At 41.0% G+C, this 25758-nt stretch overlaps 1 protein-coding gene and 1 long non-coding RNA gene across 2 annotated transcripts in view; one reads left to right on the top strand and one right to left on the bottom strand.

Moving 5' to 3' along the window:
* The window catches only part of Aldh1a2 (aldehyde dehydrogenase 1 family member A2), an 81497-nt gene extending 59802 nt beyond the window's left edge, over positions 1-21695 (bottom strand). The window contains exon 1 of the mRNA XM_048424040.3: positions 21540-21695. Within this exon, the coding sequence (XP_048279997.1) occupies positions 21540-21656 (117 nt within the window). The 5' untranslated portion in view covers positions 21657-21695. The remainder of the gene's footprint in view (positions 1-21539) is intronic.
* Positions 21696-22163: 468 nt separating this feature from the next.
* On the top strand, positions 22164-25425 carry LOC125393423 (uncharacterized). Its single transcript, XR_007229805.3, has 2 exons — positions 22164-23015; positions 23377-25425. It is a non-coding gene; the product is annotated as an uncharacterized LOC125393423 (long non-coding RNA).
* The last annotated feature ends 333 nt before the right edge of the window (positions 25426-25758 follow it).

Raw genomic sequence — 25758 nt, 5'->3', positions numbered from 1 at the left:
TCAACACAAGGAATTTTACTCACATCTACGGCCCTTTGTCTTCCAGCACAGCCAGCGCAGGAAGATAGTAACTTCACATTTCCTTTTCAAAGGCACAATATGTTAGGGAAACCTTGGATTACCTCGGGAAATGTGACACAACTTTAAATGAGGAGCCGGGACGTTTTCATGAGTGCCCCTAGGTGTGGAAGAGCTGTTGTCAGGGAGCAGAGAGCAGCCAGAGTATGATGAGCCTCTGAGAGAAAATTCTTTCTCTGGGTCCTCTAAAAAATAACTGTGTGCTCTTAAAACCACAAACCTCGATACAGGAGCTAGAAGGAGAGACTTCAAAAGCAATCTTATCCTAATGACTTGGCCCAGAACTGGCTTGGGATGACCAGAAGAAAAGGGGAATGCCCAACTTTGACTGCTTTTAGGAGCTGATTGACTACATCTGAATGGGTAAGTACCTTTTACACTCCCCTCCTCTGTAGAATCTGGGCATCCAAAGCTGAGCAAGAGAAACACATCAATTGCCAAAGTGTTTATGAGCCAGTCACAGCTGTTTGGCAACAGTTTCCCTTCCTGGCTAAGGGAATGAAAATAAAAATTCACATTGGCACTTTACTAGAGACACTCAGCAAAGAGCATCTAAAAAACTCTATACTGAAGTATAATTCCCTTCTGTAAATATTTTACAGCATCCTAGAAGCTCAGCACCTGGGAAGGAAATGGCACATAAAATACTTTCCTTTCAGAAATACTACCTTCCCAGAGGTATGCTTGCAGGAAGTCAATAAGGACAATGCACCACAGTGAAGGCGTTTTGCCAATCAGAAGTGCCCCTTCCCAAATCATAAAGGAATAGACAACTCATAGTCGCCAGGAGAGATGTTCAAATATGCAAGTGGAGAATATGACTGTGCTACCAGGCTAGCCAGGAAGAGCACAAACATGTGTGCATTAAAGTCAATTCAAGACAATCGTGCTGCTCTATGCAATTTTATTTGTTAAGAGACCACTAGAGTGAGAAGTAAAACAGCTGCTGCACAAGCATGAGGACCTGAGTTGGAATCCCTAGCACTCATGTAAAAGCCAGATGCATGGTGTGTGTCCGTAAGTTCAGTATGGGGGTAGGTTGGGCAGAGACAGGTGGATGCTTGGAACACACTGGTCGGTCAGTATAGCCAGTCTGAGAGCTCAAGGTTCACTAAGAGACTCTCTGAAGAAATAAAGTGCAGAATAACTGAGAAAGACATCAAAGTGGCCCTCTGGCCCTCCATATATGAGCGTATGCATGCACGTGTGCACGTGCACACGCACACACACACACACACGTACACATGCGCACACGCACACACACACACCATTCCCCCCCCCCACCGCCCGCGCTAACTGCAAGGTAAATGTAGAGTTGCTTTATTTATCCTTACTTGATGACTGTTAGGAGAGTTGTACCTAATGTATGCAAAACAACGTAAAGTAGAAAATCCACCAAGGGCTGAAGTAATTAACCTTGAAAGTACTTTTTAAAATCTTTATTGTAGAACACCCTAGAAAGGGACTACCAGAGCTAAAGGTCTCCATATAACTATCAGTCTGCCTATCCCCACAAATCCAGAGCAACTTAGCAAGTTACCTCTTGAAGCTTTGCTTAAAGCTTAAAGTCTCTTCCATAAAAAGGGCAAGAGTGACTCATCTACCTTACTAAACTGGTAGGCCATTAATGAGATAGAATATCTATGTGCCTAAGGCTTAAAATGAAAGGGTCCTCTCTCTAAGTACCTTGAGGAAAGGTCTCAGAGATCCATTTAATTTCTCCTACATCCTAAGATAACAAACAACGTGAGAAAATACCCAAAAGATACAGTCAGTAAACCATGTTCGTGGGGAAAGGGGGACAGAATAAATGTTCAGATTGGCTATCAACATGACAGATTATCTTAATGATTGCAATAGGTTGGTTTTTAATCTCATCAGTATGCTTTAGCCATGCAAGCTGCTTCACTTAACCAGTTCTGCAGCAGCTCTGGAGGGCGAATCAGGCTTAGCACCCTTTTCAGCTCACAGCACAGTTGCCATGACTACAGTATAGACAGAGGTAATCATGAATTTTCTGACTGGGAAATCTGAACTCTGAGCGAGGAATTCTCTAAACAGTAGGTATGGATAGGATTTAGGTGGAAGCCATTTCCTATCCTCAATCAATCCTTGACACAGGCTGCCGTGTTATATTTCAATAATAGAAAGCTTTGCTATGTTTCTAGTAAATGCTTTAAATTATATGCATTAAACAAACCCTGTAGTATGCAGTGCTGTGGGGAGTTAAATATTACTTAGTTTGCCACTGAACTGCATTTGAATCATCACTGGGGAGCACCAGTTAGTGAATCAGTAAGCAGATCTATCAGTTTGCACACCAAGCAGTTCTCTGAAGACTTACTGGACGCAGACATCTCTACTTGTAGGTCTACCAGCTGTCTTGGTGAAAGTGCTTGATTGGAGCTTTCTGAACAAGAGGCAAGTGCTGGTGGCCATCACACTACAGTGTTCTGTGAAGTTAGAGCCTTTGGGCATTATAAAGGCAACAAAAGTCTTTGTAGCTTTTAGAGACAGTATCTCAGCTTACTTTACTGATAGCTAAGAGTCTAAAAATACAAAGTTAAAAGTTGATAGTGAAGCTCAGGTCTTTGATAGTGAAGATTAAACCCCCTCTAGAAATATCTACCTATGTAACTGAGACAGAAGTGAGGACTTGCATTCTATACTTTGCTTCTCACTAAAGCATCTGACTAAGAAGTAAGAAGTGGTAAAACACACACTCTCTCCTCTTCCCCCACCCCCAATGGCATCATATACATACATATATATATAGACACCTAGATGACTGATGATGTTTTTCCCTTTAAAGTCTATGTTTTGGTATTACGGAGGCATGACCTTTGTTCAATAAATGTGATATTTTATTGACAAAAGCATGTTTTCTTTTTGTTTTTGTTTTGTTTTATCAAGCTTGCTTTGCCATGGCCTAATTTATCAATTCTAACTCAAAATCAATTAAAAATTTTAAATAATGGACCCAATAGTGTGTGATCTAAATATCACTTACACTCTGTCCTAAATTTAATGACAGAAAAGAGAATAGGCTTTCCAGAATGCAAATAGACTCTTAGAAGTATTTGAGACACACAAGGTCACAAGAAACAAAAAAACCAAAGGAAATAGTTTAAGACAATTGTTTTCCTGAACTGACTGTAAGTTTATATTTTAAATCAAGCATTGAATGACACCAACATGCAGGGCTGACATAAGCTGTAATAATGAAGGGAGGAAGAAGCAGGACATGGCAGTAAGGCAGCAAAGATGCACTCAGTTTCTGGGATGGCCATCTAACCGCAAGGTCTCTCTGAAAGTGAAAGGACACTGATGAAAGCTGAGAGACAAAAGGACAGTCTGACAGTCATCAGTCATATTCACCAGGGGACAGTACATTTCGGCCTGCCTGAGGTGAACAGCTAGCTCCAAATTATCCGGGAAGCAGTTAGACATTCCTGGCCTCTTTGGAGGTTGCTTGAAATGCTCAGGGCTATCTCAAGGCATTTACAATAAAAGGTCCTAGGAAATTCTACAAACACTGTGATCCAGGTCAGCACAGACCTAGTGGATCATAATTCCAGGCACTGTGCACTGTAAAGGACATTCCTACATCAGTTGTGACCACCCAGCTCTCCCAACTTCTTTCAGGCACAGATCGTGTCTTACACTCGTTTTGATCCGCTGGAGGGCTTTCTAGGTTTCCCACCCCCCGAATCTCAATCCCCTACTTCTTCCTCTCTCTCTCTCTCTCCCAGTGTCCGTCTCTTTCCCTCTCTAAACACACGCACACGCACACGCACACGCACACACACACACACACACACACACACACACACACACACCATGCTTCCTATAGTTCCTCAAAGGGTCAAATTTCCACATGCATAGCAATTACTGGAGAGCATAACTAGGTGAGTCATGTAAGCATTCTAGGGCTCAGTTTTCTCATACAAAATGTAAGATGAAAACACTTTGCCCAGAGGTAATACTGATTGAATAAGGTACTGGATTACAGAAAAGCCTGTCCCAGTGTGCATTGAGATGCTTTACTGATTTTGATTCAAGATATAAATGATCAATTCAAGAGGCCGAAGAAATGGTTCAGCAGTTAAGAGTACTTGTTTCTCTTGGAGAAGATCCGAGTTCTGTTTTTAGCACCCATATGATGGCTAACACCAGTTACCCTGTAACTCCAGTTCCAGGGCATCTGACACCCTCTTCTGGCCTGTGAAGGTACGAGGCATGCCTGAACATGGCATACATACATACAAACATACATACATGTATACATACAAGCATGCATACAGGAAAAAATCTACACCCATAAGATAAAAATAAACATAATAATTTCAAGGCAACTTATGAATGTTCTAATCACCATATTCTCTGGATTTGTTCATTCTTCATTGCTACTTGAGGATCCATTGCCAACCATCACAGAGAGAGCTGGAGAGGTAGAAGAGGCTGTCCCACATATAACTGGGCTCCCTAGATGTCCTTCCTATTGCTGTTGGAAGACAGGCTAAGAAAGGTGCTTCCCAACAGTCCTAGCCAGGAAAGGGGCTGATCAGTGGCCAAGGAAATGGGCTTTGAGAAGAAAAGCTTGGGGAAAGGGCTGCATCGCCACTGGTAGTCTTGAGTAAGCCCAATGGAACATGATTTCTTTTTGTCTTCTGCCTGGAAACAAATGTTCTTTGCCTATCTTCCCTGGGTTTAATTAGTCTTCTGTCTTTCTCAGGATTGACCGTTCATTTGCAAATGGAGGACATCAGAAAGACTGGTGGGTGTGGGTGTTGGAGTGGAAAGAGGTTGGAGTGTTTATTTTCAAAGCCACAGGGGTCCCCATTTGAAAAGCACCCAGCTTATCTCAATGTTTTTGTTTGTATGATTTTGAATTGGAAGGTTGGAGCAATTCATTTAGGAGATTAAGCTGTCCTTACAATGGATCTGGTTGGCCTATCCAACAGCATTGCTAAGGGTTAAGAGAAAGAAGTCTTTCCAGGGAACTCAGTGGTCCCAGTACAATTAGAAAGGATTCTTTGAATCTTCCTTCATTTTAATGCCAATTACATTTACATAAACGGGTGTCTATTTTGCAGCTCACAAGTAAGAGTCATAAGCCTTCTGTCCAACACTTTAGGGTAGCCAGTTTCAATAAGATACAGGATGCCCGGTTAAATGGAAATTTATTAAGAAGGGAAAAAATGAGTAAAATTTCAACCTAAGTATGTTCCAAATCACTGAGAAATCCCGGGGTACACTTAACACCAGAAAGTTACTTAATAATTCCAATTCAAATTTAACTAGATATTTTTATCTGACAAAATTAACCAGATTTTCTTAGGCCACCATGTTTCAAGAACGCTGAATGACAAATAGAACAGGTATCATTTCATTTTTGCACTTAAAACTTAACTCTTGGCAGAGCCGGGGAGTTTCATCAGACAGAATAACTCTGATGATGAATAAAGTGACATCATAGAAATCAAGTGAGTTTTGACTCTCAGGATAAAGCTAATTCTAGCCATGAAAGCCGGGTCCACTTATGGGAAATGCTCTCATCATAGAGAAACTTAAGGCCAAAGAAGCAACCAGCACTTTCAGTTGAATTAGAATACTTCTTTTCACTTGTAAGCTTGTAAATTAATTTCTTCGTTTAAGTTGCAAAATAAACATCATGTGCTAGAAGGGCTGAATATTCTAAGACTGAAAAGGTCTTTTGAATCAGTAAATGAAGGGTTTCTCATTTCCTCGTGACAATAAATAAAAGGCAATCATTTTCATATACTGTTGGTATAGTTATAGTGAGGAAATAATGGATTTTCAGATGGAAATGAAATAATTTCTAACATAATTATGTCTATTTTATACTTAAATGATTCTTTTCTCTCTCTCTCTTTGGCTTTGGCAAATTTGCAAAAAATGTGCAAATATGAAATGCCTCCCCTATCTCAGGAATTACTCTGTAATATTATTTACAATGATTCATTCCAAACATCCTTGACTTAAAAGGATGATGAACTAATAAGTGCCAGGTTTCACAGTTCATAGATTCTGCTTGTTACCTTAAACTCGCATCTAATGTTTAGAAAGACTTAACATTTTTGAGATCTCAATGCTCATTAGTTCATTCATTCACGTCTTTCTTTTTCCATTCCCCTTCCCTTTTTTTAATAGGTACCTTTCAAGGAGAAGGAAAAAGAGGAAAAGGAAGGAAGAAAAAGAGGGAGGTAGAAAGGGAGGACAGAGGAAGAAGGAAAACCAAACATTTATTTGGTCAAGAAGTTGCTAATTACAATTTAAAGGTTAAAAAATGAGTAGTTGATTGTGAGATAAACTCATGTTGGCTATAGGACTTCCTACGAAATACCACTGAAAGTTGCCACTTGACACGGAATCCTCTTCAGAAAAACTAGTCCTAACTACATGATACTCCTATATGAGAAGCGGCTGGAATGTCAGCTTCACTCCCTGTGGCCCCATCTGGCCTGAGCACTCTCCCTGGCATGATAAATCACTGACAGGGCCCTTACCTTCCTGCGTTTGATCTCAGCTCAGCAAGATGTGGTTTTGATGTGAAGAACTCCAGAACTCTTAGGTCAGAGACAAATCGCAGTGGCACTGACCTGCCAAGTGCTAAGTCTCTATTAGACTGTGTGAAAAGCGGTGAGCTTCTGACAAGGTTTCTCACCTCAGAGTTTCTGGGCCCTCTGTGGCTTTCAGGAACTTAGCGTGGCAGAAAGGCTGCTGCCACAGCTTAAAGAAGAGGCTGCAAACCTTTGCTGGCTATCTTAAGGAATAACCACAGCAGCCACTGCTCTAATTTTGAGGGCTGTAAACCTAGCAGACATGAAACAGGATTTCTGTTGGGCATATTTTCATATAGAGAGCTCTTTTTACATAGCAAAATATTATCTTTTAATATAATTTAAAAAACCCAAAAAACAAAAAACCATGAGAATTCCAAACTAATTCTTATTCAATGAACTTTACTGCACTGCAAACCACTCATGTATAGGAGAATCATTAACAGAGGTTTTTGTGGACCACTCTTTGGTAATTACCACTATACCTTTGGGAAAGTATTCTTAACAAAAGCATCCCAAAATTGGCCCCAGAAAGACAATTAAGTGTGAACAAGTTCAGTATTGTCCTTCCTGTTCTCTTAACCCCAGGTTCTGGGTCTTAGAGAGTGGGGAGTTTTAAAGCATCAAGATAGGAAGGAAGAAGAGTTCTTCTAGTTCTTTATATAAGTACATAAATAAATATGCATCTCATTCTTTCCCCTTATTTTATAGTAATAAAATAATGTCTTGGAAATTGTCATTCAGGATCACAAAGTATCTTCCTATTTCCAGGACCTAATTTACTGGGACACTTAATAAGCAATCAAATGATTTGGCTCATCCATTAGTTGAGTAAATGCATGTTGTATGAGGAATCACTAAATGTGCACACCTTAGAGGCAGATCCCTGTCCTCCAATGTCTCACGCACTGCCTCGTTCACTGCTATGTGTGTGCCCTCAGTGAGAGGGTCTACTTCAAAGGACTGTGCAAGTCGGTGAGACTAGAGGAGGTTCCCATCCCAGGATGAGTGTTTTTTCTTGAGAAGAAATGCATAAAAGATGGTTATTTCAAGATGATACCTTAGCACTCACTTTCTAGTTGACATTATACCAATTAGTGACCCCACAAATGAGAGAGGCAATTTTATTTTCTATAGTGTGCTCATTAATTAGTTCATTCAAATACAAAAAAATTGGGCTACAAAATATATCAAAGCAACCATGATATGTGGTCTTAGGAAAATCAGTTTTCTCCTATGGAGTGTTAGTAGGTATATAAACCACACTCCAACATGCCCAGGAGCAGCTGAACAGCACAAAACTGATTCCCTGTTTTGAAAACACTTTACGTTTTGTTTTGGTATTTTTTTTTGTCTTAGTGGTTCTTGTATTTTTTAATTTATTTGTCTTGATTTTTATTTTCTTTCTTCTTTTTTTTTGTTTTTTTGAGAAAGAACATGAAACTGGGAGGAGTTGGGGGAGGGGAAGTGCTTTAGGTGGGAAAGCATTTTTAAGGAAAAATACTAATTAATTTCAAAACAGGAAAGTCCAAGTCCAGAAAAAAAACTAGTGTAAGCATAAGCAATAGTTATACTCCTTGGTGTAACAGCATCAAACATATACATCACTTAAAGAAGTAAAAGATAAAAATCAGAAGTAAATCTCAAATATTACCTTTTGGGAGGCTTCTTGCATGAGATTTGGTGTGCTCAGAAGCTATGTGTATTTGCTACTGCAAAAAATGACAGTAGAAACTCCAAAAGTTGTAAAGTTAAAATTGGTATGAAATTTTAGTTGACTGAAATTAGAAGGTTCCCAGTAAGCAAAAAGCACACCTCACAGCTCCACATCATTCACAAGTCTTTCTCTGAAGACACTCACAACAGAAAAGCAAATCAGACCCACACCATCTTCCTGGAAAGCCAAGCCAGTGACTTTGTAAGTGCTCATTAAAGGCAAAACATTTGTTTTTCTTGCCCATATTTGTGTACAGTAAATTCTGAACAATGATCTCTCTCCTTAAAGCAGATTATCAAGGGCCCCCCAAATCCCTGTTCTGTATACTTCTTTTCTAAGCCTTCTCTTTTTCTCTGTTGGAATTCCTGGTAATGACACCTGAATGTGGGCAAACCTCATTAGTCGCCCTGCTGTTTACAAGACAGGATTTATGCTCAGTGTGCCAAACACAATGACACACATCACTAAATGCCTAAAACTACCACCCAGGTTCTAATCTGAGAAAAATTTCACTCGTTACAAACACCTATCAGTGTAGAGGAACGCGAGAGAGCAATTACTGCCAACACATGTAGTCCTTTAAGAGTACACCAATAAATACCCATTTGCAAAGGTTAATTTAATGCAACCCAGGCTGTTATCTGGAATAGTATATGTCACCAATTCAATCCATTAAGTAATTACTAAAATCTCAAGAGGGCTCATAGAAGTCAAATGTGGCTATCCCAGGTTCATTGCTTCTGGTTTCCCTAAAGGCCATTTAGGTCAACAGCTGGAAGAGAGAGCCACAAAGGTTGCCCAGGCCAATCAGCCGTTTTATGAAAAGAGGTAAATGAGTCTAACCAGGGTTGCCCATCACCAGAGGTCTGCCCTGAGAGAAACTCCTTGAGACACAGAAGAGAAGCACAGGTAAGAAGAACGGGAGACGGAAAGAATGAGGAGGGGCAGGCCTGTGGCAATGTAAAGCAGGAAGATTCCTCTCTAAAAGTGGAGACCAAAATTTAAATGCTCTAAGATCCCACGAAAGGAGACAACTAGCAGTCAACATTTCTTTGCTTAGGATTTTTGAGCCATTCCCAATGAAAACATAGACACCTCCTCCTTCTATCACTGACACGACTTAAAAAGCTTTGACTACTGCCTGGATTGCTCTGCTCTGTGTTGATGCTCAGATCCATGTAGTAACCATGTAACCTGACAGGAGTCAGCACTCCTAGCCAGTCAGAGGGAACATCTCCACCCAACTCTTCTGGAAAGTAATTCTCCACAGAGGTAAGAATAAAATTATACAAAATAATTGGCTTGGGGGGGCGGGGTCAAAAAAGATTGTGAAATACATGTGAACATTCAGCAGCCTCAGAGCACACATCCTCATTGCCAAGGGGATCATCATAACCATGACAAAGAGAACATCTTTTAAATGAAAAAGAAGTAAGCAGACAGGTGTTGTTCGGGGCAATGTGTGAGGCCTAGCCTGTGAGAATCCCCAGACACCTCTGCTTTATCATCACCTGCAGAATCACACCTACCCAGGTGGTTCATATCGTGACAGATCGTCTCCGTTTACTCCCTTGCTTGGTATTTTCTCTTTAACCATTCCAACTGTTGCTACTAGTGGCTACAGAAAATACTGATCAACTGGAAGTTTGGTATTTGTAGTCAAAGAGCTGGGTTTAAAATGTACTGTTAAAAGTCAGTAGAGCTGATGGTCCAAACTGTATTGCTTTCTTAGAGTTCTTGTGCGTTTCTTGCTGTTACCAACAGCAAAGAAGAGAATCGCATGCTGGCATTGTTACCTACTATAGTGGTTGACCATGAAAAGGTATTTAATTTAAATATGCTCAATATTCTCACTTGTGAAAGGGAGCTGTTACTATAATATTCATATTATAGGATTTCCATAATAATTAAATATACTTATATACACATCAGCAGCTATTAATAATAATTATACAGCAGCCATTCAGTCAACAAACATTTCCAGTGCATCTGCACGGCTACACATGGAGCTCAACACTTCTGATATACCTTGATATATAAGAGCTTGCAATTCAGTGATGGAATTATACAGAAAAAGTATAATCTCTAACACAAAAGTTGTACAGTTTCAAAGAAATACAAATAAGTAATATGGGCTCATAGACATTACAAGTTCACTATGAAAAAATACATTGTGTGGCCATCTTCGTTAGGTGTTACAAGGCACTAGACCCAGAGGGTCTGGAATCTACATCACGGTCAGAGAATCTAGTAACAACAGTCTTTGCAATCATAGGCACAGCTGCATGCATCCTATTGCCTACAGAATCCAAACATAGAGGTAAATGTGTAGCACCAGCTTTGACTTTTAAAACGAGTTACAGTATATTCAAATGGTTTATTTGAATAAACTATGATTTATTTTCAACTCTGATGCTAAGAAATAATTCAAATTTTTACACAGGCAGGATAAAATACTGTGCCAAATTAGTTGGGTTTTTGTTTCTGAGATTTTATTTATTTTATGTATGTGAGTGTTTGCCTGAATATATGTCGTGTGCCACATGCATGACTGCCCAAAGAGCTTAGAAGAGGGTATCAGATCTCCTGAGATTGTAGTTACAGATGGTTTTGAGTTGCCATGTGGGTGCTAGGAATTGAACTCACACCCTCTGGAAGAACAAATAGTATTCTTAATCACTGAGCCATCCCTTTGGTCCCTGAATTAGGTTTTGGTTTTTTTTTTTTTTAAGAACTTTGAACAAGACATTATTTTTCATGTTGTCACCTATACATGCTTTCTCCAAAACGTATAAACATGCAGCTTATAATTAAAAACTTGTTTTATTTACCATGGCCTTTCAAAAATGAGTGGTGTGTGTGTGTGTGTGTGTGTGTGTACTCACAGAAGAGAGAAAGCATGCAAGTTCTCTAGCGTGAGTACAGTAATAGCTGACATCTAACACTTACAGCTATAGGTAATGTAGGAAGGCAAGGAGAATTTAATTCTGGTATGAGTGAATTGTAATCATCAGTGTCTCAGGGTTTTAAAATAAGTTCATTTAAAAGTAGACTCTTAGTTTAGGGAAACCAATGTCCTTAAAAGTGCCCATCAACTTTTTATAGTCCCACAATAGAGAAGACCAGACTTGGAGACCACACATTCCAGACTTCCTAATTTATTACAAAATTACACAGAACAAAATTAAAAAACAAAACAATGTACCCATTATTATATCTGACTTTCCATACACTATGTCATTTGTCTTTCATATTTATGTGCCCTTGCACATAAACCATATACCAATTCCAAGGAGATTAAGACATGAATACAAAAATCAAAGGTTTCAATAATAAAACAAAACTTTCAGAGCAATATAAAAACACCTCAAAACGCCTAGAGGTGGTGGTGCATGCCTTTAATCCCAGCACTCAGGAGGAAGAAGCAGGTGGATTTCTGTGAGTTTGAGTCCAGCTTGGTATACAGAGCTAGTTCCAAGACAGGCTCCAAAGCTATACAGAGAAATCCTGTCTCGAAAAATCAGAAAGAAAGAAAGAAAAAAAGCAAAAAAGTCAAAACACTTGAAATTACAACATATTTCTTAGTCAAGAAACAAAATTTCTTCATCTGCATTGAAAACTTATTGATAATTAGACAAAAAAGATGGAGAGAAAGAATATAATCAGCAAGAAAATGTTTGCATATTATATATCTGACAAAGGATTGCATTCCTGAATATGAATAAATATTATAAATCAATACTAACACATACACATGGAAAAACGAACAAAAAATCCTAGCCAGTTTACATAAGAGACAAACCAAATGTCAAGTGAGTATATAAGAATCTTCATCTCACAAGAAATCAAGAAAGTGCCAATCACAACTCTCTCCATATAGGGTTGCCACGTCTGGCAAGTATCAGAACCCAAGAACAGGCAAGGATATAGAGCACTGGGGACTCTAGTGGACGATAGACAGTGGAGATGGAAACTTACATAATCATATTAAACAGAGACCTGGCATTTCCAATTGAACTGTTTGAACAGTCACGAGCCAGCAAATCTCCTGTATACACATATTCTAGACGCTCTCTCATCAGTTATACAAGGAGACATGCTGAAGACTGCTCATCACATCATTTTTATAGCAAAATATTGAAAATATTTTAAATGTCAGTAGTTGAATAAATTAAAAATTAGAATATAGACAAAGTATGAAACAATATAAATCATGACAATGAGTAAGTTGTATGTATACCTGACAACACAGGTGAACCTTGGAAATATGATGCTAAGCAAAGCAAAATATATCATAAGATATATACAGCATAATGCCACTTATACAAAATATTGTATCACAGAAAACAACACACTATTTATGGGTACGTCTATGTGTATGGATAAGATAAAGATTAATGCCTCTGAGGACAAAGGGGAGGGAAGGAGCTTGCAGGAGGGTCTCAGTGCAACTCTTTACAACTTAGTAATTGCAGATGGTCTCCAACTCATGTGGGCCTCACTCTAAATTTTCAGTTTTATGCGGAAAAGCAATATGCATTCAGCAGAAACTATACTTCAAATGTTGCTCTTTTCCACCCAGGAAATGCCCTCGGGTGATTATGGATGGCAGTGACAGCTCTAGAAGTTAGGTGCACAACTCTTCCTCTACAGTACACTGTTGCTAAGCTATGATGTCAGATAGGTTAGGCACGTTAACAAATTTTCTATTAGAGGGAGCTTCAACTTGAGATGAGGAGGAAATAATCTGTGTTGTGAATTGTTATCATATTAATACACACACATACTTGTGTTACCACCCATACTTTTCTATATAATTGATTCCTCTTGAATATATCTAACACTACAGCGATTGTTCAACCAAGCCTGAAAAGTCTCCTTACTTCTGACTCCCCAAGCACTTGATCCACTTGTATCCTGTCATCAGAATGGAAGTTACAGGCGCGCACCCTCACTCAGTGGCTGAGCGGGAATTCTCTTCAGGTTCTTTCCATGCTGACCATTTTGTGCCAGACAGTAACTACCAATGCTCTGCACAAAAGAGGCCTTTACAAATGCTAAATTAATCAACAAATGAGCAATTTTAGATGAGGAAAAGGATAATTCTGGCTACAGTTAATAATAAAATTGGCCCTAGGTAATACAATTAGATAGCTTTCTCTGGAGCTAGAAAGATGGCCCAGCAGTTAAGAGCATGTTTTCTTGCAGAAGACCTGGGTTTAATTTTCATCAACCACAACCATCCATAACTCTAATTCTAGTAGAATTCTAACTCTAGTTCTACCACCCTCATTTGACCTTCTTGGGCACCAGACACGCACATGGCACACAGACATATAGCCAAGCAAAACATTCACACATATAAAATAAACAAATCTAAAACTAAAAAAGAAAATAGCCTCTCTTCTAAGTTACATTGTTATACCACATATCAGATTCTACAGTACAGATGAGACAGAATTGCTCAGTTCAGAGTTGAAAAGAATGAAACCAAAGTTTTGTATTAATTCTTGCTCTCCCCAAACCAAGGATTTGCTGAGGAAGTTCAAACTTTACACCTATGGAAAGAAGGCCTCCAGTTGGGTCCATGAATGCACACAGGTGTTTCCTAATATCATTTTCCCAGCTGAAGTCTTGCTACTGCATCCTCTTACCCTGACCTTTTCCATCATCATGCCCAGTCTATAGGCATAGTCTATAGTCCCTATTTGGTATAGGGACTGGTGGCTGAAGAAAAAGATTGTTTTCGTCTATTAATGAGTTTGTTAAACTCATAATATCTTGCCAGACTTACTTCTTATAGGTAGTTCTCTTTGTAGGAAGAGACTTGTGACCTACAACACTTTGTCTTGGTTTACTCTTCAGGAAATCCTAGAAATGGCATGAAGCAAAGGGCTTGAAGTCTCAAACTAGAAATAAGCAGATGGCTGGATGGATAAAATTATAGTTAACTATACAAATATAATCTATTTTGAATTGCTTTCTCATATTTAATAATCAGTATTAGGCTGGGTGGTAGTGACACACACCTTTAATCCTAGCACTCTGGAGGCAGAGGAAGGCGGATCTCTGTGAGTTCGAGGCCAGCCTGGTCTACAAGAGTTAGTTCCAGGACAGGCTCTAAAGCTATAGAGAAACCTTGACTCAAAAAAAAACAAATCAAGATACAAACAAAACAAAACAAAAATAATCAGTATTATGAGGAATTTTCATATTCATGTTCACCTAAATTCTTATAAAAAAGAGGAAAATGCTTGCTGTTTCATCTGGACAGCACACTGTATCTTTCTGGAGATCTAGCAATGAAGACACTTCTACTTTGGCTCTCCCAAAGTCACATAGTGAATGGGTAAGAAAGTGAAGAGATGACTGCTCGAGGCACCAGTGCCCAACTGCTGTAATGGGAAGGCTTCCTTCTAGAATAAAAATGAGCACGGTTACCACAAGACATTCTAATTTTTAACCACACTGCAAGGAAGGCAATTAACTCCCAGGTGTAGTCTCAGGGAAGCAAGCATAAAGGGCCCAGCAGAAGTCAGGATGCTGCAGCCACCCAGTTATGATTCCTACAGGGATTTCCAAAGCCCGAAAGTGTCTTCAAACATGGACTTACTGTAAATACACTAGTAAGAGTTGAGATTCTGGTAGTTTGCTGGCAGAGAGCTCGCCTACTAGAAATGTTCATATTTTAAAATGAAATAATTGAAATATGATTCAATATTAAAGCAAGACAAGTAATAAATACCATAGATAAGAAAGTCACAATTTGGAAACTTTAATATATTTGAAAGGTTACATAGAGTAGGGGTTTGAGAATGTCTGATAGGCAATTAAAAATTAGCCAAGGTGACATAACAGCAATCAGCTCTATAGGCATTAGATTTGTGTTTGACAGGAAATGAAAGGCTTCAAATTACCTGTCATCATAAATAAAGAAATTAATAAGAGGCTAGGAAGGCTGTTAATCAGTCACTGGCAAATGCTTTTACTTTCTGGAAGGTGACTGTCCTCTGCCTCCAAATTCATGCATTATCTTGGACAGTCAAAACCAATGAAAGTTTCTTCAATTTCAGATTACATAAATCAAAGACATTTTTCCACTGCCAAAAGATAACTAACTTCTGAGATCTGGCTACATCTTCATTCAAACTATTTTAAAAGTATTCATAACTCAGCATTTATGTTCAGTCAATTGAGCATATTGCATGCAATATATTAATGTTACACCTTGACTCATGTATCAGATAAAGAATTTGCTATTGAAATACTAGCTGGGAAATTAAGTTAGTAACTTTTTGATAAACATAAGACACCTGAAGAAACATCCAGAGAGTCTTTCTTAGTGAAAAGTACATTGTGCACAAATGAGCATTCAATTCTGATCTTTCTTAAATTTGGCAGCCTTCAATTTGGAACTACAAATGTAATTACAATCCAGATGAAATTATTATATCTACAAAAACACATAGAATTTCACAAGCTTATTGTCAGCCTAGGTACTTTCTTGTTTAGTCCTGAGAGCCCTAAGAAGCAGGTACTACTATTTCAATTTTGATCAATGTAAAAGTTGAAACTCAGTAAAGAAACTCATTGAGAGAAGACACTATACATACTCTTGACTACTGACTTTCCAAGACCTGGTACTATACCTGGCACCACATGCTTAATATATGCTAGCTGGCCAGGTAGTTAACAAATGCATGCCTGACCAGTATTTGATCAAAAACCTATTTTAACTCAAAGCCCTTCTCTTCCCATGTCAAGAGTTTGTAAACTTTTTCCAAAATGTGGGCCATATGGTCTCTGCTATAAGGACTCAACTTCTGACACTGCAATGAAACCATAGACAATGTATTACTGAACAGGTGCGGTTGTGCTGCAATAAAACGTTATTTACAAAACAAGGTGGGCTGTGTATAGTCTGTGGACCACAATAAACTATTAGTAAAATAGCACAAAACACAAAACCACATATCAGTATATGCATCTCATTATTTCATTGAGAAAGACTCAGAACTGGGAACCATGTGCTAAGACTTGAAATACCTATTGGCTTGGTCATGGTTGGATCATCCAGTTTCACTAATGGAAAAGAAAAAGAACCAACTCTACATGTCTGTCTTTTCTTAAGCTTGACTATACTGAAGTTAGGCCTCACAGAACAGGTTCCCAAGTCTATACTGAAATAGAAAAAGATTGTTCAACATTCAGCACATGATGGTTCCACATGGTAACCCCGGTACCTGTAGCAGAAAGCACTGGAACAGGTCTCAGGAGAATTATCCAATCCAAGTTCCATGATAGCACTTCTACTCTTTGTTTGATAAAAGCATCAAAAAGTTGTATTGCTATTTTTAAAAAGTATGATTTTACTGTGTGTTTGGGTATGAAGGGGGTGTCAGATATCCTTCTTGACTACTTTCCCAGTTATCTTGTAAAGCAAAGTCTCTCACTGAACAAGGAACTCTCCAATTCAGTCAGACTAGCATGCTAGCTAGTCCCAAGACTCCCATCTCTATATTGCCAGCTGTCACACCAAGTTTTTAATGAAGGCTAAAGACAGGATCTTGGGTCCTCAGGCTTCAGGCTAAGTATTCTATTGACTGAGTCATCTCCCCAGACTCAGAAAAGGTAAACAAACAAACAACAAAAAACAAGAAAAAAAGAACTAAAAGTTCTCTATAAATAAACAGGTATCTAGATGGATAATTTATTATCAAAACAGAATAAATATTTGGAATGAAAACTTAGAATGCAATCCATGCTAGCAAGATCCAAGGTCCAGAAAAGGCAAGAATCATGACCAAGAACAACAAAAATAACAAACAGTGAATTAAAGTCAAGGAATCAAAAATTATAAAGGTGGAACTGGAGATACAGCTCAGTGGTTTTAAATCACTTGTTGCTATTGCAGAGGACCTGGGTTTGGTTCCCAGCACCCAAACAAGTGGCTCACAACCACCAGCTTCAGAAGATCTGATACCCTTATCTGGCCTCTTTGAACACCTGCACACATGTAGTACACATACGTATACTCAAGGATGCCTAAATACATATAAAATAAAAATGCATCTTGAGAAAAATTATAAAGGCGACTCTTTCAAATGAAGTAGATCGATTTCACACTCTCCTCATGTTTCCATTAGAAGCGACAAAAATGAATATTTAATCTTTCTACATTTTAAAACAAGTGTCATAGATAGGAAAAGGATGCATTCTCAGTTTTTCAAAATCCAAGGCCAAGTTCTTCCTTATCAATCATTCCTATTTTTATTCTCCTTCACAAGATTTCACAGGACTAAAATCTGTGTATGTTCATGCATGGAAGTGCTAGGTAAATCTTAATAAGCCCCATGAAAATGCAAGTGGCACGGCAAACATTATCATTACATCGATCAGCTGATCGACTGCTACGCTGAGAAGAACATTTTGGCACTCAGTCTTTTAAAAAAGACTTTAAGTTCCTAGAAGGCAGGTGTTCCCTAATCCAGTTTGCACTATTGTTAAGAGTATGGTCCCTCAAAAACCCTTTGAACAGAGTTGGAATTGAGCCCAGAAAAAAAGACCGCACTTATTAAAAGGGTGTGAAGTGAACAAATAGCAGAATAAACAATAGGCATCCAAACGCACATTTGTTCTAATTTTTCCCAGTGAGCTGCCTTTTGTGTTTTCTCCTCTAGTGCAGCATACCAGTGCCCAACAAATGTCCTCTTTCTGGATCCTTCTGCCTCTCCGCAGCATCAAATGCTGGGAGAACACAGAACCCTACATGTTGTCAGTTACGGACATTTTTCAGTTGCTCACGAAAAGAGGGAGCCAGTGGTGCTAGAAGGAAAGATGGAGCCAACAGAGAAAGCAGAAAGTGGAGTGGAATAAAGAGAAACTTTTTACAGACCTGGGAATCTGGGAACGGGCGGGAGAGAGAGGGGAGGGAGAGGAAGAGAGGTCCCACAGTCAGGAGCAGTGCCTAGGAGAATGCTAAGCCTTAGTTTTACAACGTGTATGTTTCCAGAATATGGCCATCAACACAAAAACCAGACAGATGAAACAGAAATCACTCAGAAAAACTGAGAAAAGTACAGCTAAAGGCAATCAGATTCCATATTAGCTATTAGGCAGTCTTCAAAGAACACAGGGAGCATACGTTCTCTCCACTCCACCCTGGTGCCCTCCATGCTTCATACCAGTATTCCTCTCTCTTGACTATTAGTCTCAAAAAACAAACAAATAAGCAAACAATAACCCATAATCCTTAATAAGGATCACTGAAAGAAAAATAACTTGGGGACTAGGTTCCTGTATTAGGAGAAAAAGAAAATAGACATATTCCAAAGGTATTAGTGTCATTTATCTTTTGTATAAAATGGATACTAGAACTTGGAGTCAGAGACTTAATTTTTAGTGAAATGCAACTGCTTAAAAGCAAATAGAAAGCCATACTCAGGCTCTTTCAGAGTGCTTCTAGATTGAACTTCCCTTTCTTAGCATTTTTACAGAACCTTTGACACACAATGGCATTAACATAATATTGACTATTTCCCCCATTCTCTTATTAAAAAATGCAAAATTCTTTTTAGAAGAAGAAATAAAATGATGAAAATTATAGAAAAATACAGAATCACAAATGAAAAATATTCCAAGAACACTTTTCTAAATTCTCATAATCTGATCAGCTATGTTGGTCACTAACTATATTGTCAAATCACATGGAAAAATCATATTGTAGATCATTGAGTAAGGACATGTTTAACAGGACAAAATGATGAATGATAAATCTATTTGCCTCATAGTACCTTTACTTGATGCACATGTTTTGTTTCCTGAGAAGACATAATAAAATTTACATAGCCTTTTAACATTTTTCCTAGCAAATATAATAGCACTAAAGGAGTGCCCATCTATCTTGTTCATTATTCTGTTTGAAATTTATAATAAAATTTTCCTCACGTTTAATCATGAATTTTTTTTTAAAAAAAAGAAAAAGGACCTCCCAACTCTTCCTTTTGAAGAAAAAAAAAATCTTAGGCTATCAAAAGAGCAGTCACTATTCTTTCTGTTAAAATAAAATAAGCCAAAACGGCTTGTTGGTGATTCCTGTCTCAGAAAATTTAGAAGTCTCACTAAAGAGCCGAGGACAGAAGCCGCTGGGAATGCTCACAGATAGCTGATTTTACACGTTTTTGTGAAAGAGCTCGCCTGTGGATTAGTGTTACTCACATTTACGAGGGTTGTTTGTCAAGGCAAAAATAAGGTGCCTCCTCCCCACAAATTAAAGAATCACGTTACAATCCATTATTTCATTTCTGATTGTTTTTCTTGGTAATAAGTGGGAAAGTGGATCCTGGATGAAAGTCTTCATGGAGCTAAAAAAGACTCCGACATTAAAGACTCCAATTAGCTATAAATCAGTTGTCCTTCCTACTGGGGAAGAACAAGAGAGAGAAGAGAGGGGCGGCTAGAGAAAAGAATTGGAGAAGCTTCCAAATGAAATTCTGAAAAAGATATCTACTGCAGACTTTCAGGGTCTGTTAGGACAAGCTGATCAAAAGTAAGTCTAAAACAAACCCTGGGCAATCACGTGTGCATCTTGCCTCTTAAGATCTCTAAAGCGCAGCAGAAGAGGTTAGGGACCCTCATAAAACAAAACTTTTATGTGAATGCTTCCCTGGCTTGTTCCTAAACCCGGAGATGTGCCACACACTGGCACTATTGTTATGCAAACAATGCCTAAAGGGCTATAACCATTAACGACCTCTCATTAAAATGGCTTTCAAAAATTTGTCACAGCATCTAAAAGCTAACAGGTACATTAAATCCACCTAAATCCACATTCAAAAATACGAATCCTACTAGTTCTAATTCTGAAATTCAATGCAACAAATTTTCAGAAACGATGTTTTTGCATTTCTCTTTCAACCATTGCAGTGTCAGAGGCGAATAACTTAAGTTCTCTACATTTCGTGCATCTTCTAATGCCCACGGTGGAGCACGAATTAGTTGTAACGTGTGTGCACGCTGAATTTAAGTTAATGGGTGTAAGTTTGAGGAAGGGATGGGAATCAAGTAAGAGAATTCTCAAATGAACTCCCAGGAAATGTGGCTTTAAATGCTGTGCCCGCCTCCTTGCTATAACATACATTCCCTTTGTGTACGTATTTCACAAATTTCACCTCATGGATAAAACAGATTCCCCCCACCCCAAGAAAGTGTGTGTGGTGGTGGGGGTGGGGGTCAATTTACATTGGGTATCAGGTGCGTATTACTTTTTAACGCGGTTTAACAACAATAATTCCTCCTTGGCAAACGTAAGACGTCAGAATTCGTTAGGGGAAAAAACTGAGCTTTTTTCAGTGCAAAAGTGAGCTCGCTAATTTGTGCGAATTCAGTTGTTTTCTCTTTACTAAGATGTGCATTGCCTACAAAATCCTGAAGAAATCCTGGCATCCATCTACTGTGCCTCGGCCGGGTTCCCGCGAAATCTGTGGGACCCCGGTCCTGACAACCCCTGCAGCGACCCGGCTCTGAGGGAAGCTGGTCCCGCGCAGCGCAGCCCGGACCCGGAGGACTGCGGGGCAACGCGGGACTGCAACACCACCCTGGCGGGGAACCCCAGTCTGCTCTGAGACTGACGGACCCGGACAACCGCACGCCTGTGTGCTCTGAGGAGACCCTGAGGAACCACCTCTCAAGTCGGACCCTGGTCTGCAGAGGAGACCCGGGGAACCCCAAAACCGTAACTCCGTCTGCTCCGAGAAAACTTGGGGGACCGCAGAACCGGACTCCAGGCTTCTCTGAGATCCGAGGGACCGCAGGACCAAGCCTAGTTCTGCCCTCGGGATATCTAAGGGACCCCAGAACCGGACCTCGGCTCGCCCTAAGAAAACCCAGGGGACCCCAGAACCCGACCCAAGCCTGCTTTGAGGAACCCCACATCTCCAGTGAGCCCTGAGGTCGTCACCGCCGTCCGCCACTGACGGCGACCCCCGAGCTGCCTCGTGATGGGGGCCGGTTCCCGGGAGACGCTCCCCGAGCCGCGGCGGGACTTCAGAAGCCCGCATCGTCGTTCCCACGGAGGCACGGGGGTGACAGGCGACCTCTGGGCCCCGGCCTCGGAAGACATCCGAGGGAAGCTTCTAGAAAGCGTCCGCGGACGGCTTTACCTTGGTGTACTTGATCTCCAGGTTGGGTGTGGGCGACGGCAGGAGCTGCAGCGAGGCCATGAGGGCGGCGGGGTCGGCCTTCACCTCGCCGGGCATGGCGATCTCACTGGAAGTCATGGGCAGCCGCGGGTGGGTGTGCGCGGGGCGCTGAGCGGCCGGGGCGCGCTCGCTGTATATAGGGCAGGTGTCAAGCGGGGCGCGCTTCTTATTGGACGTGCGGCCCATGAGGACGTCCCGCCGTGGCCCACATTTGCATACGGCCCGGCGTGCGCCGCGCGCCCGCACGGTCAAGTCCGCCGCGCCCCCGGGGGCCTCGACGGCCGCTGTACGGCCTCGCGCGCGGGACCCGGCTTGGAGAGAGCGGCCCTACGAGCCTAGTGGCCGAACGGTCTCGGTGAAGAGGTGCCCGAGCTCAGGTCCCGCCGAACCCCGCGCCCCTCCGTTCCCCGCTGTCCCTCTCCTCCCCACCCCCGGGTCCCGAGCAGCCCGAGGGACCCTCCGCCCAGCCCTCCCACGTAGCGCGAAGGGCGCGTGGCCACGGGGTGGGGTGATAGATGCGCCCCACGCTCTCAAGGAGAACTTTCTGGAGCAGCCGACGCCGGCCGCGCTGGCCACCCGCCAGGCTTCTCCGCCCAACTGCTGCCCTCTGCCGGCCCTGCGGCCTAGCGGTTCCTCAGTGCCTTGGGGTGTGTGGTTCCGGGTCCCTCTGTTCTCCTTCCAGCCCTCTCTTCTCCTCATTCCAACCACACCCGGAAACACTTGGGATTTTCGGTCTGGAAGCAACTGCCATCCCGTCTGACCCCCAAGTTGAGCTTCCACCTCCATTCCTTCTCCTCAACAAGCGGCCTATTAGATAGTAGAGATGGCGGAAAAGATGGGTACCAATCAAGAAGCTGGACAGCTCTCTCCAGATAGGCTTAGAGGGAATCATTGGGCAACTATTGGAGCCCCATATAGAAAGAACTTTCTAAGACTTTCCGCCTCATCCCTGTGAAAGCCTCACAAACCTTCTCCATTTTGTATCCTTCTATTTTTTTCCATGGAAGATTCTGAACTTCTGAGCAACTGCTTCTTTCTCCCCTCATGTCGTTTTCACAACCCCTTGACTCAGAACCATTTTTTAGCTTATACAGAAAACATGGATTTTAAATATGTTCAACGAAAGTTGCCTAATGATTGGTGCTTAGGTGCTGTGTAGACAGACAGAATGCTGTGGTCTTACTGAGTTTGTGAGACCAGATGCAGGCACTGAGAATTCAGATTATCTGCCTGACGTGACCTGAGTGGAGTGCTTCGTAGAGCAGCAATGGCCTTAATTTAGGTGGTTGAGAGATTTCCGTTCATGGAGAATATCAGTGGCCAAAGACTTTGTCTTAATAACAGAATCTGCTCGTGAGAATCTCTTTTTGTTTACGCTGTAGAAGACCAGATACTGAGGAAGAAGGAGGAGAACTTGGTGGAGAGGTGGCTCCGTTGGTAAAGTGCTTGTCTAGAATTCTATGTGTGCTAATTCCCAGCACACACAGAACCGGGATAGTGTTGCATGCCTGCAGACTCAGTATCCCAGCACTCATTTGGGAGGTGGAGGCAGGAGGATCAGAAGTTCATCCTCCCTTACACGAGAAGAGACCAAAGGCCATATCTTGGGGTGTGGGTGTGTGGGGGGTGATCTCAGGATTTGTTTTTTTGTCTTTTTTGTTTTTTTAAAAAAAAAGAAAAAGCACCAGCAAAAAACAGTTATTTTTTGTTGTGTTCGTGTCCTGTCCTCCCTCCCCCGAAAGGTATTTTCCCCATCTTCTAGGCAGGGCACAGTTCTCACACACAACCTTTCTTCTAGACATGTGCATCACCAACTCTAAGAAGGGCTGCTCTCAGAAGTGCATCAAGGGCAGGACCGGTGCTCCAGCCAGGCAGAGGCCGAGAATCTGGGAAGCTGACCTTTGAGCGGCTGTGACCAGAGAAGTGAAACCCGCCCAGGTAGAAGTAGGCACACTGCAGGCAGAGTGTGCAAAGCACCAGGACAGAGCTGTTGGAGAAAGTTCAGAGAGCATTAGATGCAGCCAGAGGAGCAGGAAACCAGGCTGCTAAGGCAGTTAAGCCCAAGTTGTGGGGACGCCAATGTTTGTGGGGACCTTAATGCTGAGGTTCTGAGAAGCCAACAGAAACTTTTGAGGAAGAAAGAAAATGGGGGAAACTTGTGTTGGGACCCACAGCTGAATAGGTCTGGAAGGACGGTCACGTACTAGAAACCACTGGTTTTGAGTGGTCTCACATCATAAGCCTGAGTTTCCACTTCTGACCTATTTCTTACTTGCTAGCTCCAGTTTGAAAGGACAGTATCCACGGACCGTAAGATTGTCAACATTTGTTACACATAGATGGACTTCTGTCTTGGACGATAATGGAGGCTACTCCCAGATCATGCTCAATGACAGCCGGTTTAATTGTTCCCTCATGACTCCTTCCCCATGACACTTTGTAATCACACAGTGGGTGATCAGCACAGGATCTGAGTCCTCTGTTGTTTCCCATCTGTCTTCCTCAGTTCCTAAAACAACGTGGGTCACAGTAGCGCATTTCTATCGTCTGCTCTGAGCCAAAGGACTACAGCTGGCCACTTCCACTAGTGGAGACAGCTTCCCTACCTTCTCAGGGTAAGGAACACTTGTTCTCTGAGGTGGTAAGCTTTGTTGCTTGTCACGTCTTTCAATCTGCAATTTACATTCAAGGTTTTCTACAAATGGTTTCCTTCATGATTAAGATGGGATAACTCCCCCATCTTAAATGCAAGATTCTGGCCACATTTGGACCAACTTCTTGACTTCAAGGTGGAACAAATTTAGCAGGAAACAGAATATTATAGCTATAGTAGTTCTTTAGTCTACATTTTTTTCTTTCTTTTTTTTTCCCTTTGGTTTTTCCAGACAGGATTTCTCTGTGCAACTCTGGCTGTCCTGGAGCTCGCTTTATAGACCAGACTGGCCTCGAACTCACAGAGAACTGCCTGCCTCTGCCTCCCAAGTGCTGGGATTAAAGGCGTGTGCCACCGCTGCCTGACTTAGTCTACATTTTGCAGACCCTCAGGACTTACGTTCCTCAGTGTTAAAGACCCTCTCCATACCCCTCCTCAATGTTTTCATTCTTTCCTTCATTTCCTTTATTATCTTGTTTGTCATCTCATTGAATCCATTGATTCTGTAATTATGAAAACAGTTTTCATATTTCTAAGTTTGTTCTTTTCTCCTTATTTGGTTACAACATATTCCCCACCACCACCACCATCAGTACAGTATTTCTCCTCTCTGCCTCTCCAGTCCGTACTTATTTATTGTTTAGGACACATCTCATTTGAACCCCCCTTGCACCAGGAAAACCAAACTCCAACATGCTCTGTTTCCTTGTGAAAACAATTTAATAGGCCTAGTGGAGCCAATACCCTGGAGTTGTAGAGGAGAAAAATAAATTCTTGCCTTAAATTTCCTCACCTGAAAAATAGAATGCAACCTTGTAATTTTAAGGCATGGGTTTTATGTGAAGGTCGACTTTAAGGCATAAAACCATAACCATTTGGGCTGCATTTTAGCTGCTTTTAAGACTATGCAAGTATTTATTAAGAACGATGCTTTCAAAATCAACAAGGGAACCCAAATGGGACATAAAGATCCCTTTCCAGGAAGGAACCTTTGTTTCGACAGTAGCTGCACATTCAGCAAGGAAGTCAAGCCCCTATCTACGTTCTGGAACAATCCCAGTGTCAGATGGCCTGCTTAATGGCTTTCCCGTTTCCATCACTAACGGTGCCGACAGCCTACCTTTTTCTAACTGATATGCTGACATTGTAATTTATCTTCAAAAAAATAAATCACATGTTATAGCATTTCTATCATCCGGGTTAATCGAATCAGTTCCTTAAATGTCTCTAAGTCTAATGATTTGAAAGAGGCACATTGTTTGAAATATTAAAAAAAAAACGGGGGGAGAGGGCTTGGGTTATATGCAGAATGATCTCAGAGCTTGTTTCAGATCTAAATGTCTCCTAATGGTCTCATCCATCTCCAATGGGATGTGCGTGGCCACTTTATTTAAAATCTTTCCTGAAAACTCTGACAAGCTTAACACAGAGTATATTTAGAGGGAAATACATTTAATTCATTAACAAATGCTTATATAAAGAATTTTGCCTATTTTTACCCAGAAATGTTTAATGAAGTATTTTGGA

Source organism: Myodes glareolus, chromosome 4, assembly GCF_982192425.1.
Source record: "Myodes glareolus chromosome 4, mMyoGla1.1, whole genome shotgun sequence".
NCBI lineage: Eukaryota > Metazoa > Chordata > Mammalia > Rodentia > Cricetidae > Myodes > Myodes glareolus.
The sequence above is the reverse complement of the archived record's forward strand: the minus strand, read 5'-3'. Positions and strand labels throughout refer to the sequence as shown.